Raw genomic sequence first — 18,073 nt, forward strand, 5'->3', positions numbered from 1 at the left:
CATTGAATTGCATATTTAAATCTCCCTCTCCAATCGTTTTGTAGTTTTGGGCAACTCTTCTCCTACTCCATGGCTTCTGATCTATCTTCCATTTTTGTTATCACCTTCTTCGCTATCTCATTTGTGAATCATACACCAATTCACCTGGTGCTTGCAAAAAAGCCTTGTCAATTTCCAGCAATATTCAACTTCGGCGACTCAAACTCCGATACCGGCGGCTTGTCAGCCGCATTCGGCCAAGCTCCTCCTCCTAATGGACTCTCTTACTTTGGCGGCCCCGCTGGCCGCTATTGCGATGGTCGCCTCGTGATCGACTTCATAGGTACTCTTCTACATCTCAGCTAATTAACTTCTGATAAATGTCAAATTCAATCAGGAAGTGCATGAATATGTGATTATATTTGCTTATTATGATTAACCTCGATATCACCGACGCTTTGTGAGAGTTAACTAGTAAGTAAGCATTATGGCATGAGAAAAAAACAGACCATCTAAAACAAGAATTCATGTCCTTGTCGGAGATGTCCCTGGTCCCGTTTTCCATAAAAAGGGCTAAAAAGTGCAGCACGCGCAAATTGGAACTTAGCAAATACAAGCCAAAAAAGAAAGTGGATTTGTGACTATGGGTCTTTCTTGTCTCTTGTTTCGGGTTCAATTATTGTAACGGGTAATGTAGAAGCTGGTCATTTTTCTTTGATTACGATTGATAACAGATAAAGGGGTTTTAAAATTTTAATTAATTTTCAGCCGAGAGCCTTGGGTTACCCTATCTATGTGCATTTCTCGACTCCGTGGGGACCAACTTTAGCCATGGAGCTAACTTCGCCACCGCGGCATCCACCGTTAGACCTCAAAACATAACCTTGAATCAAGGCGGTTTCAGCCCCATCTCCTTAAACGTTCAATTTTACGAGTTCAATGATTTTCACAAAAGGTCACAAGTTGTACGTAAAAGAGGTGGAGTTTTTGAAACCTTAATGCCAAAGGAAGAACACTTCTCGAATGCCTTGTACACCTTCGACATCGGCCAAAATGATCTCACTGCCGGCTACTTCTCAAACATGTCAACGGACGAAGTTAAAGCCTACGTTCCCGATGTGCTTAATCAGTTCCAGACTATAATTCAGGCTAGTAAACCAACCTCTAATCATTAATCATTGGACCAAATGTTCGAATACAATTAAGCATTGATTATTACTTCTTAACTTGCAACTGTGCAGTACATATATAGCCAAGGAGGGAGATACTTTTGGATACACAACACAGGTCCTGTTGGGTGTCTGCCATATATAATGGACCGAATCCCAGTCTTAGCAAGCCAAATCGATGGACACGGATGCGCGTCTCCATTCAACGACGTCGCCCAGTTCTTCAACCAGGGATTGAAAAAGACTGTGGAACAGTTGCGCAAAGATTTGGCCGATGCATCAATCACCTATGTCGATGTTTACTCGTTGAAATACTCACTGATTAGCCAAGGAAGAAAGCATGGTGAGTCCCCCTTTATGAAACAAATGAAAACTTGATGGAAATGAAATATTGACAGTAGGGTTTGTAGGGTTCAAACAAGCTCTTAGAGCATGCTGCGGGCATGGTGGGAAGTACAACTACAACAAGAACTTGGGGTGTGGAGCAAAGGTTAATAAACATGGGAAGGAAGTGTTGGTGGGAGCTGCTTGCAAAGATCCTTGGACTTACGTTAACTGGGATGGGATTCACTTCACCGAAGCAGCTAATAAGTACATATTTGAAGGTATTGTTGATGGTTCATTTTCAGACCCTCCAACGCCATTGAACATGGCTTGTTACAGGAATTAACTTCTTTTTTCGTTTTTTATGGGTTCAGCAAGTTTCAAAGTCATGCTTAAGTTGAAATTTCTTTCTTTATGATTATGGCTTATAAAATTTTAAAGTTGGTATTGTTATATATTTTTTTAGCGCTATATATTAGATGTTTATTTATATCTTTTTATTTTTATTAAGCTCCCATAAGTTTTTTTTTTCATTTTCTTTCACGTCATTAAAAATTCAAAAAATATTAAAAAATGCAAAAGTTGATTTCAATAAAGAAAAGATAACTATTTTTTATGATGTAGACCATAAGAACAAAGTAGCGTATGTCACCTTAAAAGCGTAGTTATTATTTCGTTACATTTGAGTTAATATGACAAAAGAGATTTTGATGGTCAAAAACGACACAATAAAAATTTAAGGCCTAAAATGACTAAAACGATAAAGTGGGGAAAAGTCGTGTAACCTAAAACATTAAGGGTAAATTCAATAAAAAGTCACTTTGTTATTAGTAAGTTCACAGTATGATCAGTAAGTTCACAGTATGATCAGTATACTTAAAAAGTCACTATCAAACCATTCAATTAATCAATTGTAACAATCATGTCACTACGTTGTTAAATCTCAAACATACGTTAAAAGATATTGTTAAAAAATAATTTAATTAAAATTTTAGGTAAATTATACTTCAAGTCACTTAATTATTAGATCGGTTATAAATAGATCATATTTTTTAAAAAACTATAATTTAGTCACTCAATTAAAATATTATTACAAACAAGTCACTATATCGTTAAAATTGAAATAAAAGTCTAATGTGACTTGGTATAATAACAATTTTAGTCTCTAAAACTTATATATCCTAACAATTTAGTCACAATTCAATAAATTTAACCCTTTTATATTCAAAATTTTATCAATTTAGTCATTTTTTATGATACTATCAAATCAAGTGTGTCCATGAGATCAATTAGTAGTTGCATTAAATGCTTTCTACCACAAAGCAACAAGAAGTTACTGATAAAAGCCTTCTATCAACGAATACTAGTCAATTACTCAATTATATGATTAAGCAAGCTCGGATTACAATCTTACAAAGTATTTAAGTAAGAGAACCTAAAACCTGAAGACAAGATTGGTCGACGACCAATTCAACATGAACTCAACGCTTCGAAACAAATAACAAAACATGGAAAGGGATATCCTCTAAGTGTACAATGAAAAACAGGCTCATAAAAAATATTTTATTAATTCCCCTACATGATGTATCACATGTAATAATAAACACAGTGTTCATATTGGTAAAATACACTACCATATAAAATATTGAGAGCAAGTCTCAGTAAGCAAGGTAATGTAGCATTTTTTTAGAGAAGAACAAGCAATTTGAGAAAAGAACAAAAACTAAATTGATAAAATGAATAAATAGGAAAAGTTAAATTTATTGATTTTTTTCTAACTAGGACCAAACTGATAAAATGTATACATTTTTATGACTAAAATTAAGTCTCAGTAAGCAAGGTAATGTAGCATTTTTTTAGAGAAGAACAAGCAATTTGAGAAAAGAACAAAAACTAAATTGATAAAATGAATAAATAGGAAAAGTTAAATTTATTGATTTTTTTCTAACTAGGACCAAACTGATAAAATTTTTTAACTGAACTAATAATTGAGTAACCTAAAATTTAGTTTAACCTATTTTTTAGTTATACGTAATGGTGGTCGGAGTCATTCGTGTTTCTCAAAGATCGAGACCCCATTCAATGATTTGAACAGTGAAAAATCACAAGATAAAGGCTATCATACAGTGGATGATATAGATCAAGCTCAAGAAGTTTAAAAATTTTATGACAGTTCCACAACTTTTGAGAGAGATTTTTAGGAGTCTAATTCGATGAATCAAATGAGGATATTATTAACTTTTTAAACTTAAAGACCCAATTATAACTTATTAATCATAGTGACTTGTGGTGTAATTTACCCATAAAATTATGCATGCAACATGGATTTCCATGAATAAAAGATATTACAAGTTGAAATGCCGTTGAGGATTGAACGATATTATAATAAATTAATTAAGTGATTGTTGTGACTTTTTAAAATATAGTGATCCAATTATAAATTTACTAATAATTGAGTAACATGTATAATTTACCCCAAAAAAACCCTTAGCCATGCCTTACTTTCAGGATCTGGTTAAACATTTACTTATAAAATTTGTTAAATTTTATACACTTTCTAGCTCGCGTTCACTCTCACATTCATGGAACCTCCCAGTTTCCAACGTGTCATCATTTTCCTTATACTTTCAATGACACTGCTGCCCAGTCCAAGCAGTTCCTCAGGGCCTTGCAGCTTTCCTGCCATCTTCAACTTCGGTGACTCAAATTCCGACACCGGAGGACTCTCAGCCGCATTCGGACAAGCCCCTTCCCCCAACGGAGAGTTCTATTTCCATACGCCGGCGGGTCGGTATTGCGATGGCCGCCTCATAATTGATTTCATAGGTATGCCTTTATTAACATTATAATTCCGAGTTTTTCTTCCGTTCATCATCCATTTTATTTTTACTTGACATGGCTTTGTTTGCTTCCAACTAGTACTATTTGCTTCGTACTAATGATTCCCCGCAAATCTTTGATATTTCTACTCATCCAAAATCATGCGATTCAGTTCTTACTTCAGGAATCAGGATTAATGGCTTGAAAGCCAATATTTAGTTCTTATATTAAAGAAGGTTTATTGAATTTTGAATTCAATGTTAATTAAAAAAAATTATCAATTGTTTGTTTACTTAAATATTATTTTAACATCGACAATTTTAATCGCATATTAATTTGACAATCTGAATGTTATCTGATAATTTAATTAGCAATAATATTTAGGGTAAATTATATAAATAGCCCCTTTTGATTAGGGTCTGTCTGACTTTGGTCACTAATTTAAAAATTAAAGGTAAATGGTCTCTAATGTTATCGGCCTATCTGATTTAAGTTCCACTGCCGTTAAAAATTAGCTGACCCTTATTCTCATATGCAATGGGGTAAGGGGAGATAGGATAGTAGGCTGCCCCCAACGCCAGGTTGAGAGCAGTTTCCGCTAACCCTTAACAAATATGTGACATAGTTGAGGGACTAAAATCGAAAGGGAGTTAATGTCTAAGGGACTAAAATCGAACGGAACGATAATGTTAAGGATTATGTACCCTTAATTTTTAAATTGGTGACCAAAGTTGGTAAGATTGAAAACAAATTGGACTATTAGCATAGTTTACCCTAATATTTAAATTTTGAAAGTTTACCGTTTGCATAGATATGTGGAGTGATGAATAAGATATTCGAGTCAAACATGTGATTCATATACTTAAATATTGAGAAATAATGTCGGCAGGATATGTGTGCGTTATCAATAGATTAAAGAAGTTATAAACAGATATTACCTTCTAATCACTCAGACTATTCAAAAAATTATATGGATTTCTTTAATTTCAATTCTCTATCCCAATAAATTAAAATAATCACCCAGCGTTATTATGTGTAATAATAATTTAAATATATTTAATTATTTTTCAACGTTATTTATAATATCAATTTAATAAACTCTTTTAGTAAAATGATTTTGAAAATGATAACTTAAGCTTATATTTAACCAATGATAAATTTTGATCATGTAAGCGACCGGGTAAATAATATTTAAACAATGATAAAATTTACTGTTAAAAGAAAAAAAAAAGATAAAATTTAGTCGCTCACTAGTTATATTGCAGGTTTTTTTAAAAGAAAATTAAACAAAGATAGAAATTTAATACAAAATCATCGAAATAATGTGAAATTTAAAATTTAAGAAAACAAATCTATTTTTTGCAAACCATTTCCAAAATCATATATTTTGCATCAAATTTTTATCTTTGTTTTACTTTTTTTCTTCAGAGAACCTCCATTAAAATAAAAAGAATAAATTCCTACATTTAAAGGGATTGATATATTTTCTTTGCTTTGTTTTAGCTTTCTATTCTTAGGGATCAATCTTTTTTAGTTTGCTCCAATTTTCATCGACTCCAAACTCATTTTTTGTGAAACAACTATTGAAAAAAATTCAAAAACTGAAATATTCTTTTAGGAAACAGAACCCAAATCCCAAACAAATAGCACTATTTCTTAGTCTAGATAAGTGCATAGCAACAACTCCCTTGATGTATACTTGCAGACTAACACCAGATTCTCAGTGTGATTATACAATCTGTTTATTGTCTACTTCCAAAGTTGAAAATCAAATCATCATATAATTTGATATTGCTGATTACAGGTATTAGAATGGCATGGAGTCTACTCCAATTAGTTTATTATCCATTATTTTTAAGAAGTGGTTTATCTTTTGTTAAGTCATGTTTTCATGTTTTTTTATCATGACTAAGTGGTTTGTTAAGCCATGGTTTCATGTCCACTAGGTTAATGAAAGTTAAAGTCATGTTTGTGTTCTTGATCATGGCTAAGTAAGCTAACATATGATCTCATGTTTCTGATGTTTTTTCATGTATATAAATGTAGGATTTATTCCTATGATAGAATCCTTTACAGTCGTTCTTATGATTCTTCTTGTTGTTCTATACTATTTGCTTTCTTCAATTCTGTTTCAAATTGCTGCACTGCTTTTGTTATGGAACAGTCTATTTTTACTTTTCTTGTAATGTTGATGATGGTGGAACTCGATTCTTTTTTTTTTTTCCGTGTGTGTGGGTGCTTAATTAAGCATGAAATTAATTAGTATTTTTAAGATTGCAATGTTACTCAACGTGTAGTTTTGATTGTTTTACTTTATCTCTATATTAATATTTGAGCTGTTCTTCAATATTAATGTTTCTAATTGCTTGGCCAACAATTAGATGGATTTGGTAACCTTAATGAGTTTGAAAAGGGGCATTTTGTGTTTAGAATTGTATTGAATAACAAATGTTTCAAATTCATTTGTTATGACAGATGAGTGGCATCTAAGATAGGAATATACTTCCATGTCATAGGTTTAAGCTTAATAAATCTTTCTTAAGCTTAATTCTTATAGGGAAAAATAATAAATTAGTTAAGAGATATGTTTTTATAAGCATCAGAATATAAAGTAGAACTCTAGGTTAACAACGCATTGTCATTAGTCAAGTGAACCAATTCAAAAAAGAAATGCCGAGGGAAATTGTGATTCTAGGATTTAGTTCTCAAGAAAAAAACTCAAAATTTGCAATACTGAAGTTCAAATAGCTGACATTTTCACCAAGCCATTTTAATGTTAGCAAGTTTGAGTTTCTAAGAAAGAAACTTGGAATCTACTGCTCCTAATGCTAGCAGGAGTAGCGCTTTCGTGCATTAGGATTGCATGGATTCTACTTCTCTATTTAGGTTGTTCAACATGTGTTAGTACCTTATTTTTAGGAAGTTGGTTATCATTTTTCAAGTTATATTTTCATGTTTTTAGACTTGGCTAAGTTAGCAGTTTGTTAATTCATGTTTTTCAAGTCATCTTCTTATGTTATTGATCATAGCTAATTTTTATTTTTATTTTTTTTGCCAGAATCATGGCTAAATTAGTGGTCCATGATCTTATATTTTTATGTTTTTTTTATATATAAATGTAGGATTTATTTTTTTGATTCTTCTTCTGATTTATGTTCTATACCATTTGCTTTATTCAACTGTGTTTCATATTGCTGCGTTACTTCTCTTAACAAACAGATTTTGTACAACAGATATGAAAAGTTGCAGCATATCCTAATGATTATACTACTTTATCTGGTTTCTTATAGCTGAAAGCTTTGGATTACCTTATCTTAGTGCTTATTTGGACTCTGTGGGTTCAAACTTCAGCCATGGTGTCAACTTTGCAACTGCCGGATCAACCATCCGGCAACAAAATACAACTATTTTTCAAGGTGGAGCTAGTCCTATTTCATTAGATGTACAGTTAGTTCAATTCTCAGACTTCCATAGAAGATCTCAGATATTCAATAAGCAAGGTACTGAAAGTCCTACTTTATGCGCATTACCCTAATCTTCATTTATATAAAATACAATTACTTGAATAACCCTGGATTTGACTTATAATGTACCAGGGATCTTTGATAAATTGTTGCCAAAGGAGGATTATTTCTCAAAGGCATTGTACACCTTTGACATTGGCCAAAACGATCTCACATCTGGCTACAAGCTTAACCTGACCATGGAACAAGTCAAGGCATATGTTCCGGATGTGCTCCGCCAATTTTCTGGCGCTGTTAAGGTGGGATAAGAAGCATTTTCTGTCTTGATATAGCGATAAATAGGTTAAATTCATGTACTGAAATATAATGACATGATTATAATCCAATGTTTTGTGCAGCGAGTATACGACATTGGAGGAAGAATATTTTGGATACACAACACAGCGCCGACAGGCTGCCTACCGTATGTTCTGGACAGATTTCTCAACAATGCAGCTCAACTAGACAGATATGGCTGTGGTAGTCCGTTCAATGATGTGGCTCAGTATTTCAACAAGGCATTGAAAGATGCTGTGATTGAATTAAGGAAACAACTTCCCTTAGCTACTATCACATACGTCGATGTCTACTCGGTGAAGTATAGGCTCATCACCCAGGCCAGGAAACTTGGTAACTAATCCTAGATCTTGATGAAAATAATGGTTAATGTTTCCATCACAAGTTTTGTTGATAAAGCTACCCTGGCGGATAATTAACTTGTTGAAGTCGGTATTTTCGGATTTGCAGGATTCAAGCTCCCTCTGAGAGCTTGCTGTGGTCACGGTGGGAAGTATAATTTCAACAATTCTTTAAGGTGTGGGGGAAAGATCACCGTGAACGGCAAGGAGATTTTGATTGCAAATTCATGCCGAAATCCTTCCGTTCGGGTTAACTGGGACGGCATTCATTTCACAGAAGCAGGTAACAAGTGGATATTCGAACAAATCGCCAACGGCTCGTTTTCGAACCAACCAATTCCATTGAGAATGGCTTGCCAAAGGATGGAACAATGACACTGTCAAAAATTGTGAAATAAATGTCTAATAGTTCATAGGGAGGATAGTTCTGGCCTTAAACCCTTAATAATATCAGTGGTAGGAGGATATTTACCCTTCGAATCCACAAAATTAACTGGAAATGGACAACTGAAAATTACTCTTGTTTTCTTAATGTAGGGAATTTATGATTTTTGTACCGAAAAATGTTTGGTTTATGTGATTAATTTATTCTTGTTTTTGTTAAATATTTTAATTAAAAATTAGTTATCATTCGTATTTTAATCATAATGAACATCAATGATGGAAAAACCGAAATCATAAAATAATAATTATAATCTCACAAGCTGGTTTAATTCCTTAATTCCTATGTTGAGAGGCAAAATGGGATCCCTAACCAGCTGGCGTAATTCCTTGCGTGTGTGTTCTTCCTTTTGCCTTTGATTTATAACTTTGGGGTACCCTACAATTACTTGGAGCTGACACGTTTGAAATACTGCTGCATATTAAGTAAACATTACAGTGAGTGCAGTGAAGAGTGAAATTTTTAATTGTATATATTACAAGTGTAGAATGTATTGATAATGTTTATAATATTTTTAAAATAAATTTTAAAATGGTATTAGTAAAAAGTATAATTAAAAAATAAATTGTAAAAAAAAATGAAAAATACCCTAGAAAATTGATTGCTGAATGCAGGTTAAGTGGAAAACAAGATAAATGGATAGTAATGGAGCATCTTTGGAGCAAGTGAAGTAATTGAGAGCAGCTTTTCCTGGAGGACCACTCACTCACTGGACATCTTTCTCCGATGTGACCGTGCCTTTCCTTTCATCCTCAAATGAACCTTTTTCCTAAAGGCAGACAACCTTTTCTTTTACACAGTTCGTAGTTAGTTTGTCTGATTTATGATTTGTCAGTAGTTTTTTAATAGATTTTTTTATGGCTCGTTTTTTAATATAATCATATTTATTTATATTTATCTTTGTTTGAGTTTTTTTAGTTATATTTTAATCTTTCCTTGTATGATCCTTATGTGATCTTTACTTGCTAATTTTATTTCAATGATTATAAGAAATTGACTTAATTATATGTTTAATTTACGATTATGATTATAAATCTTGATTGTAATTTAAGATATTTATTATTTTAAATAAAATTAGTGATTTTTTTAAAAAGAAACCCTAACTTTTAAGCATTTGTTTCACTAGTGATGGTAAAGAGTTGAGTCGGGTCGAATTTTTGACCCGTTTAAATTTGATATTAAAATTGAAATCTTTTATTCATATCCAACTTAATTCAAGTTTAGGAGAGTCTTACCTGGTTCTAAACATGACTCGATATTTTATGTTAAAATTTGCATTTGACCCAATCGACTTTAATATATATATATATATATTAAAAAATCATTCTTATTAGGTAATAGAAGAATTTAATTGAAAAAATAAAAAAAATATTATTAGAATTGTCTTTAAATATATAAAAGATAATTATAATATTATGTCGGTTGGGTTAGGTTCGGAGGATTTTTTCACCATAAATCCGAACTTGACCTATCACATCCTAAAAAATTTGACCTAATCCTAAATTTTCAAAATAAAAAATCAATCCGACCTAATTAAATCGAGTCAAAACCCATCGAATCCGAATAAAATGATAACCCCTATGCTCCACTGAAGATATTAATTTTTTTATCCATATTATTATTATTAATATTATTATTATTATTATTATTATTACTATTATTATTATTATTATTATTATAATTATTATTATTATTATTATTAAAATACATAATATAATTACAGACCAATTACAACTGGACCGGCCCAGTTACAAACCAACCAGAACCGGTCCAGATCCAACCAGAAACCCTAAATATTTGGGTTTCCAGTTAGGGTTTCCTAACCCTAATTTAACCAGCCGCCTCAGCTCACAGCCGTTGGATCTGGCAAGATCCAACGATCCAGATTGCCCCAGATGGAAACCCTAGGGTCTGATACCCTAGGGACACGTGGCCGCCGTTGCTATCTCGCCGCCTCCGCCGTTGCCACGTCTCAACCGAAGACTCCAGAAGATAGAATACCAGCCGTCCACGCTATGGCTACTCGGTTAGTCACCACTGGTAGTCCGGTGACTCACCGAGACCCCATCTTCGGACCGGTCCGACGGCCACACCGGTGGTGGCTATACCCAACCTGAAAAAAAAAAGGGAGACACAGAGACACAGAGACAGAAAAAAAAGAAAGAGAAAGAAACAACAGAAACAGAGAGATACAAAACTACCAACGATCCCAGTCTACAACAACACAGAAGGAAAAAGAGAGAAGAGAAGCTTACCAAAGAAGCCTTGACCATCGCCGGAAGCACTAAACATCGTCGGAGAACCGAAAATACCGAAGGTGTTTTCATAGATTTACTCCGATTAGGAGTCTTTTTGGGGAAACAAAGGTCGGATTCGGTCTTAGGGTGTTTAGATCTACGTTTTAGGTGAATTTGGGGAATTTCCGACCACCGGAGGCAGTGGTCGGCGGCAGAATTCACGGCGGCAGACGGTTGCCGGATTCCCTCCGGTGAGGGAATCTAGAGAGAGGCCAGAGAGAATTCTGGCTCTCTCTCTGCTGGAGAGAGAAAAAAAAAAGGAAATGAAATGGCTGGCTTCGGGCCAGCCGGTTTGGACCATATATAGTCCTTCCCGAACGACGTCGTTTCGGGAAGGACTATGCGCGTAATTATAAAATAGTTAAAACCCGTCCGCAGTCCTCCGAACTTGTAAACTTTACATTTTAGTCACTAAATTAAATTTATAATATTTTTAATTCAGTCTTCGAATTTTAATTTCTTTTATTTTAGTCCTTCATATTAAAATAATATATTTAGGATAAATTATAGATTTAATCCCTTAATTTTAATAAATAATATTTTAATCCCTAGTTTATATTTTTAATTTATTTGATTCTAATATCCGAATTTTAGATAATTTTATTTTAGTCACCAAATAAATAAAATAAGGAAATAACATATTAAATCCCTATAATTTTGATTAATTATGAATTAGATTTTTAATTTTATTTTTATTATAATTTAGTCAGTTATTTTATATGTTTTCATTTATTTTATTGTTTTTAAATATATTGTTTTAGTAGTATTTGTATTTTTATTTTATTATATTGTTAAATATTTTTATATTCATAAATATATAATAAATAGTAATTTTTAAATATTTATTTTTAATATCGAAGAAAAGGACAGTCTTAATACAACTGGATGTCCTATTCTGATATTTTAAAATTAAAAAGTAAACAATATTATTTAAATTAATATTTATCAATATCAAAGAAAAGAGCTGTCTTAAGGCACCTAGAAGTTCTTTTCGGATATTTTTAAATAAATAAATATTTTTTATATAATTTTGAAATAATAGAATTATAAATTAAATATATTTTTGAATTTTTAAAATTTTAATAATAGAGACAATTTATAATTAAAAAGTACCAATTTTGGGCGTTGTAGGGGTGCTAATCCTTCCCTAAACGTAACCGACCACGAATCCCTTTTTATTATTAAAAAGAATGAATTTTTGGTTATAAACGCAGATCAGTTTATTTTTTTAATTGGTGTTTTATTAAAACTCTTTTAAAAAAATAATTTTTAGGTATTCGACCTACCTGACCCAAAAGGCCGATGGCGACTCCCAAATTATTTTCAAAACCATTTATTCACATCACTTTTCCCGCCAAACAAATAAATTCGTGCCCGGACGAAAACCGGTTACGACAGCTTGGCGACTCCGCTGGGGACCGTCAAACTTTTAAAAATCAATTATAAATTGTCTCTATTAATTAAAAATTAAAAATTCATATATTTAATTTTTAATTCTTTCTTTTCAAAATTTTTATATACTTATTATTTTTATAGTTTTTATATATTTTCTTATTAATATTTCATTTTATTTGCAAGTATTTTATTTTATTATTTTATTTTTCTGTTAGAGGTTTGAACATTTCTCCTCACACACAACACTTGCATTGCATAACATAAAGCTCTATAATTGAGTTTGTCCCTTTTAAGTGAGAGTGAAAGCGACGTCTTCGTGAGAATTTATTCTCCGTGTCAGACCTAGCAAGTAACTTTCGGGGTTCATATACTTTATGTCTTCGTGAGAATTTATTCTCCGTGTCAGACATAGAGAAATGTATCCCCTCGAATTGAACTCGATCCACTTTAGTCTGTGATGGACTAGGATTGAGGGTTAGCAGCCTAAGGGGGCACTAACAAGGACAATTTGGGTACCTTGATTCTTAGATCTGAAACCTTACATATAAAAAACCTTAGAAACTCTTCCGATCAGAAGTCATGCCAAAATTTTTGTCCAAAATAGGTGTACACACAGGAGAAATAAATTCTGACTTTCCTGTTAATTTATTTATTGTTTAAATTACATGTTTATTTAAATTATTTAAATTCAGAAAAGCATGTTTAAATAAAGAATATTTATGTAAATGTTATTATTAAATTTCTTTATTATGTAAACTAATTTATTTTCTTTTTGTGTGTTCTTTATTTTTCTGTTTGCATTGCATCATACAGGATAAAAGACATTGATCCTTGTATTAATTGTCTCATTGGAAAGCCTTCATCTATGGATAAAAAGTGTTCAAGTCAAGTAATTCTAAACTCAGAAGTAAGACAGTGGGCTGAGGATTTACAAAGACAAGAAGGAGACAGTTTGCAGGACGATTATGTATCTGACTTGGCCAGTTATGCTTCAGTTTCACTAAAAAGAAATGATATGCAAGATTTGTGAAGCATTTGGGAAAGTTGGGATTCAAACAAAAAATTGCAGTTTTATCAGACTTACGGAGACATCCCATATTTGCTCTATGTTGAAGTTGATGATGAATTACTCAGAGCCCTAGTTCAATTCTGGAATCCAGGGTACAATTGCTTCACTTTCAATAAGGAGGACTTGGTCCCTACTATTGAAGAATATACAACTTTGTTACATCTTGAAGGTGCTTTGGAGAATCGAATATATTCAAAATCAATTAAAACTCAACCCTTTCGAGTTAAATTAGCAAAGATTGCCGGGGTACGAGAAGAATGGGTAGCATCCCGTACAAAACAAAAAGGTGAAAGCGAAGGCATTGCTTGGACCAACATCAGAGAACTTATTCAGAGCCATCCAGATATTAAAGTACGATTCGATCTATTTGCTCTGGGTATATATGGTATGGTCATCTTCCCAAAAGTATTGGGATATGTTGAAGCTGCAGTGGTAGACTTGTTTGAACAGCTACCGAAGAAGATTAATCCTGTTTCTGCCATCCTAGCAGAGACATTCAGATCGTTAAATGCTTGCAGAAGGCTAGGAGGTGGACGATTCTCAGGGTGTACCCAGTTGTTATATGTTTGGATCCGTAGTCATTTTTGGAGGACAGAAAAGGTTTCATACAGACGCTTTAATACGGATTACTCACCATTAAAAGAATTTCTAGAGCAGGAATGGCCGAAAGAAATTAAGAAAGATATGTGGATTAATGCCTTTCGAAATCTGCAAAGCAATGACGTTGTTTGGCGAGCCCCGTGGCAAATCCAAAGGGAATTCTTTTACAGATGTGGAGATTACAACTGGATAATGTTGCTCGGATTATGGGGAGGAATTGGATATGCTCCACTTCTGGTTATAAGACAATATGAAGGTCGTCAATTTGTACCTGTCACTGCTGGATTACAGTCATCTGAGTTCGCATTCCACAGCAAAAATTATAAAAGAAATATCATGGAAGCCGTTACAGCTTGGAAAATAACTTTTTGTATCCGAGCTAAAGCAGCAAAAGAAATGCTAACTCCTGATTATGAAGAATGGAGATCTGTCAGGAAAAACGAAAATATTCCTCTACCAGATCAAAATGAGGATATTTCTATAGAAGATCGCATTAAGGTGGTTCCATCAGAGATTGAAATCCTGAGAGCTGAGTTTGAAGCAGAAAGAGAAGGCTGGTCAAAAGAATTTGAGCAAATGAGACAAGATAAAGCTATTTTAGGGGTTGACATTGACTTTCATTCATCACAATGTGCAATGTTGAGAAAAGATAAAGAAAAAGGTGAGGATGAGTACAGAGCCTTACAGAAAAATTACCAGGAGTTATATAAATCCCGAAAAGCATCAGGACCTAGCCAATCGACGGTACAGATGACCAGAGAATTGAACATCGAGAAAAGACGAGTTGAAGATCTGAAAGGAAAGAATAGCCGTTTAATCAAAAGCCTGGAAAAAGGAAAGCAAAAAATGGAAGATTTTGAGATCGACAGACGAGAGCGAATTATAAAACACAAGGCTGAACACCGTGAGATCATGAATGAAATGCAAAGATTTAGAAGAGATGAAGAATGACATCTTTGTTAAATTTGAAGGCGAGAAAAATAGCATGTTCAAGGGATTTGAATCCGAAATGAACCAGTTGATTGCTGAACTTGAAGTCAGAGGCCAAAAGATGGAAGAATCTAATGTTGAAAAAGAAAAATGGGAACTAGAAAGAAAAAATTTCAACACCAGACTTGAGGTAGAGCAGGAGGTCGCTAGCAATTGGATGCAAAGATGCAGAAACAAAGATGTTCAAATCCAGAAGCTTAATCAAAGAACACAAGAAGCACGAACAAAACTTGAAGAAGATCTGGATCAGTCTAGAAACAAAAACTCAGAGTTTAATGCTTACATTTTGCAACAGGAAGAATCATTGTTTCAAGAAAAGGTTCGTCTAGGACCTAATGATCTCAAGGAAAGTAATGAGGAAAATGCTTCACTGCGAAGACGCATTAGAGATCTTGAAAAAATTTTGCACAATTGCCAAGTCAGAATCACTGAGTTAGAGCAAACTCTTGAAGGAACGAATGAGCAATGGCAAAAGTCAACTGAGTTCTAAGTCGAAAGAAGTGAAGAAAGAAGTAATATGGTGTTCGAGGCCATGGTTCAAATGAGCGAAGTTGCCAGATATGTTGGGGAACTAGCTGTTGAAGCCGAAATAATTGAGCATCAAGTTGATCCAGTTTCTAAGTGCGGAAAGAAGGTGTCATGGTTAATGAAAGAAATTATAGAGCTTAATAGGAAAGCTATGCCTTATCTGTAGTTATGAAATATTATAAAGAAACTTTTGTATGCCGATGAAAGTTGTTCTATGACAGGTAACTTTTTGGGATCAATGTTTTTTACATACATGCATTTTGCATACATTCATTATTCATTTCATAATTTTCGCTATGAATTATTTTATTCATTAAGTTAAAATTCATTAATTAAAATTTGAAAAAATAATATTAAAAGATTTTTCAATCGCAGTTACTCTGGCCAAAAGAGAAATACTACATCACTACGGTACTAGACAAGCTACAAAGAGAATTATGGAGGATAAAATACAGCGTATTGAGGAACAACATCATAAAGAACAAGAAGAAATGAGAATGAAGCTGGAAAAAATTAAAGCCAGTATTGCAAATTCACAAGACAGTATGATGAAGAAGATAGAGGACATGTTTAAAAGACAGGCTATCAGTGGAAAAATGCATGAAAATCCTGTATCTTTTGACCAAGAACCCATATATCCTCTAGGTTTTCCACCAGAACCAATTTATCACTCTGGTACTATACCTATACAAATCAATGCTCGTACATCTGCATTACAAGAAGCCAAACCACATGAAGATCAACAAGTGGATCCTGCCTCTTCAAGTAAAATTCTGCTTATATCAGATGTGAAAATAGGAGATATGAACACTGAGCATTTGATCCCAGATTTGAATGAGCTGAATGAGAAACAAAAAGTAAATGAAGAACTGACCAGACAGATCAAGAGCTTAGAAGAACGAATGAAATCCGTGGAAATAACTGAATCATTCTATGGGTTTGATGCTAGTGAGTTGAGTTTGGTTCCAGACCTAATCCTTCCCATCAAGTTCAAGGCTCCCGAATTTGATAAATATGACGGTAATACATGCCCTTCATCCCACATTACTATGTTTTGTCGAAGAATGGCAGGATATGTGAAGGACGAGAAATTGTTAATTCACTGCTTTCAGGATAGTTTGACAGGACCGGCTTTAAAATGGTATACTCAATTGACTAAAGCCAACATTAGATCCTGGAAAGATCTGGCTAAAGCATTCTTAGAACAGTATCGCCATGTAACAGACATGGTTCCTGATAGATGGACTCTCCAAAACTTGGAGAAAAAGAATAATGAAACATTCAGACAGTATGCCCAGAGATGGCGTGACATAGCGGCCCAAGTTCAACCACCTTTGTCAGAAAAAGAGGCCACATTAATGTTTGTCCATACATTGAAAGCTCCTTATTTAAACCATCTAATGGGGAATGCAACCAGAAATTTTGCAGATTTGGTCATTTCTGGAGAACTCATTGAAAATGTCTTGAAAAGTGGCAAGATTGAATCAAATGATGGGTCTAGTTCCAAAAGACCTACGTACCGGAAAAAGGAGAATGAAGTCAACAATGCCAATTCTTACAGCAAAGATTCATCGAAAAGTGTTACAATAACCCAGCCAAGGGTTAAGAAAGAGGAAATAAACACTAATCGAACAGAATCCAGAGGATCTCGAAAGGAAAATGAAAGGTTGTCTTTTACACCTTTACCAGTACCGTATGCAGAGATCTATGATTCGCTGTTAAAAGCAGATGTTATACGGCCTTATCCCTTGGTTCCCATGCAACCACCATTTCCTCCTTGGTATGATACAAAGGCACACTGTGTTTACCATGAAGGAATTACGGGTCATTCCATTGAAAACTGTTTAGCATTCAAAAGGGTGGTTCAAAATTTGATCAACACTGGGAAGTTGGAATTCAATACACCATCTGCATCAAATCATCCATTGCCAAATCATGGAGATAAAAACGTAAATGCAATTCAGGAAGAGAACAAAAAGAAAGCAAAGACTGACATTTCTGAAATTAAATCTCCGTTTGTGTGGATATTCCAACAACTTTCTTTAGCCGGTATAATTCCACAACAATTCATGCCAAAGCAGAATGAAGGCAAGAATTATTGTGAATATCATCAGGAGAAAGGGCATAAAATTCAACTATGTCCTGAGTTTAGGGATTTGGTGCAAAAATTGATGAACAACAGAGAAATAGAATTCTTTGAAGAAGAACCCGGGAAAAAAGAAGATGATGTTTGCTCATCAGAGGATTCTAAACCAAATCAAAGAATAAGTGATCCTGTGATCATTAATGTGAAATCATCTACAGTGATTCATGCACCAA

The 18,073-nt window shown here is 33.5% G+C and overlaps 2 protein-coding genes across 2 annotated transcripts; both read left to right on the forward strand.

Moving 5' to 3' along the window:
• LOC120170943 (GDSL esterase/lipase At3g26430-like) lies at positions 1-1,921 on the forward strand. The gene is made up of 4 exons (XM_039178777.1): positions 1-322; positions 748-1,127; positions 1,221-1,491; positions 1,559-1,921. The coding sequence occupies exons 1-4, from the start codon at positions 70-72 to the stop codon at positions 1,816-1,818; spliced, it is 1,164 nt and encodes a 387-aa protein (XP_039034708.1). The 5' UTR covers positions 1-69; the 3' UTR covers positions 1,819-1,921.
• A 2,094-nt stretch (positions 1,922-4,015) lies between these two features.
• LOC120170955 (GDSL esterase/lipase At3g26430-like) lies at positions 4,016-8,810 on the forward strand. Its single transcript, XM_039178785.1, has 5 exons — positions 4,016-4,298; positions 7,583-7,792; positions 7,889-8,055; positions 8,155-8,425; positions 8,543-8,810. Exons 1-5 carry the CDS (start codon positions 4,055-4,057, stop codon positions 8,806-8,808), a joined length of 1,158 nt encoding a protein of 385 aa, XP_039034716.1. The 5' UTR covers positions 4,016-4,054; the 3' UTR covers positions 8,809-8,810.
• Positions 8,811-18,073: the final 9,263 nt, after the last annotated feature.

This window comes from Hibiscus syriacus, unplaced genomic scaffold (assembly GCF_006381635.1).
Source record: "Hibiscus syriacus cultivar Baekdansim isolate YM2019G1 unplaced genomic scaffold, ASM638163v2 tig00003041_pilon, whole genome shotgun sequence".
NCBI lineage: Eukaryota > Viridiplantae > Streptophyta > Magnoliopsida > Malvales > Malvaceae > Hibiscus > Hibiscus syriacus.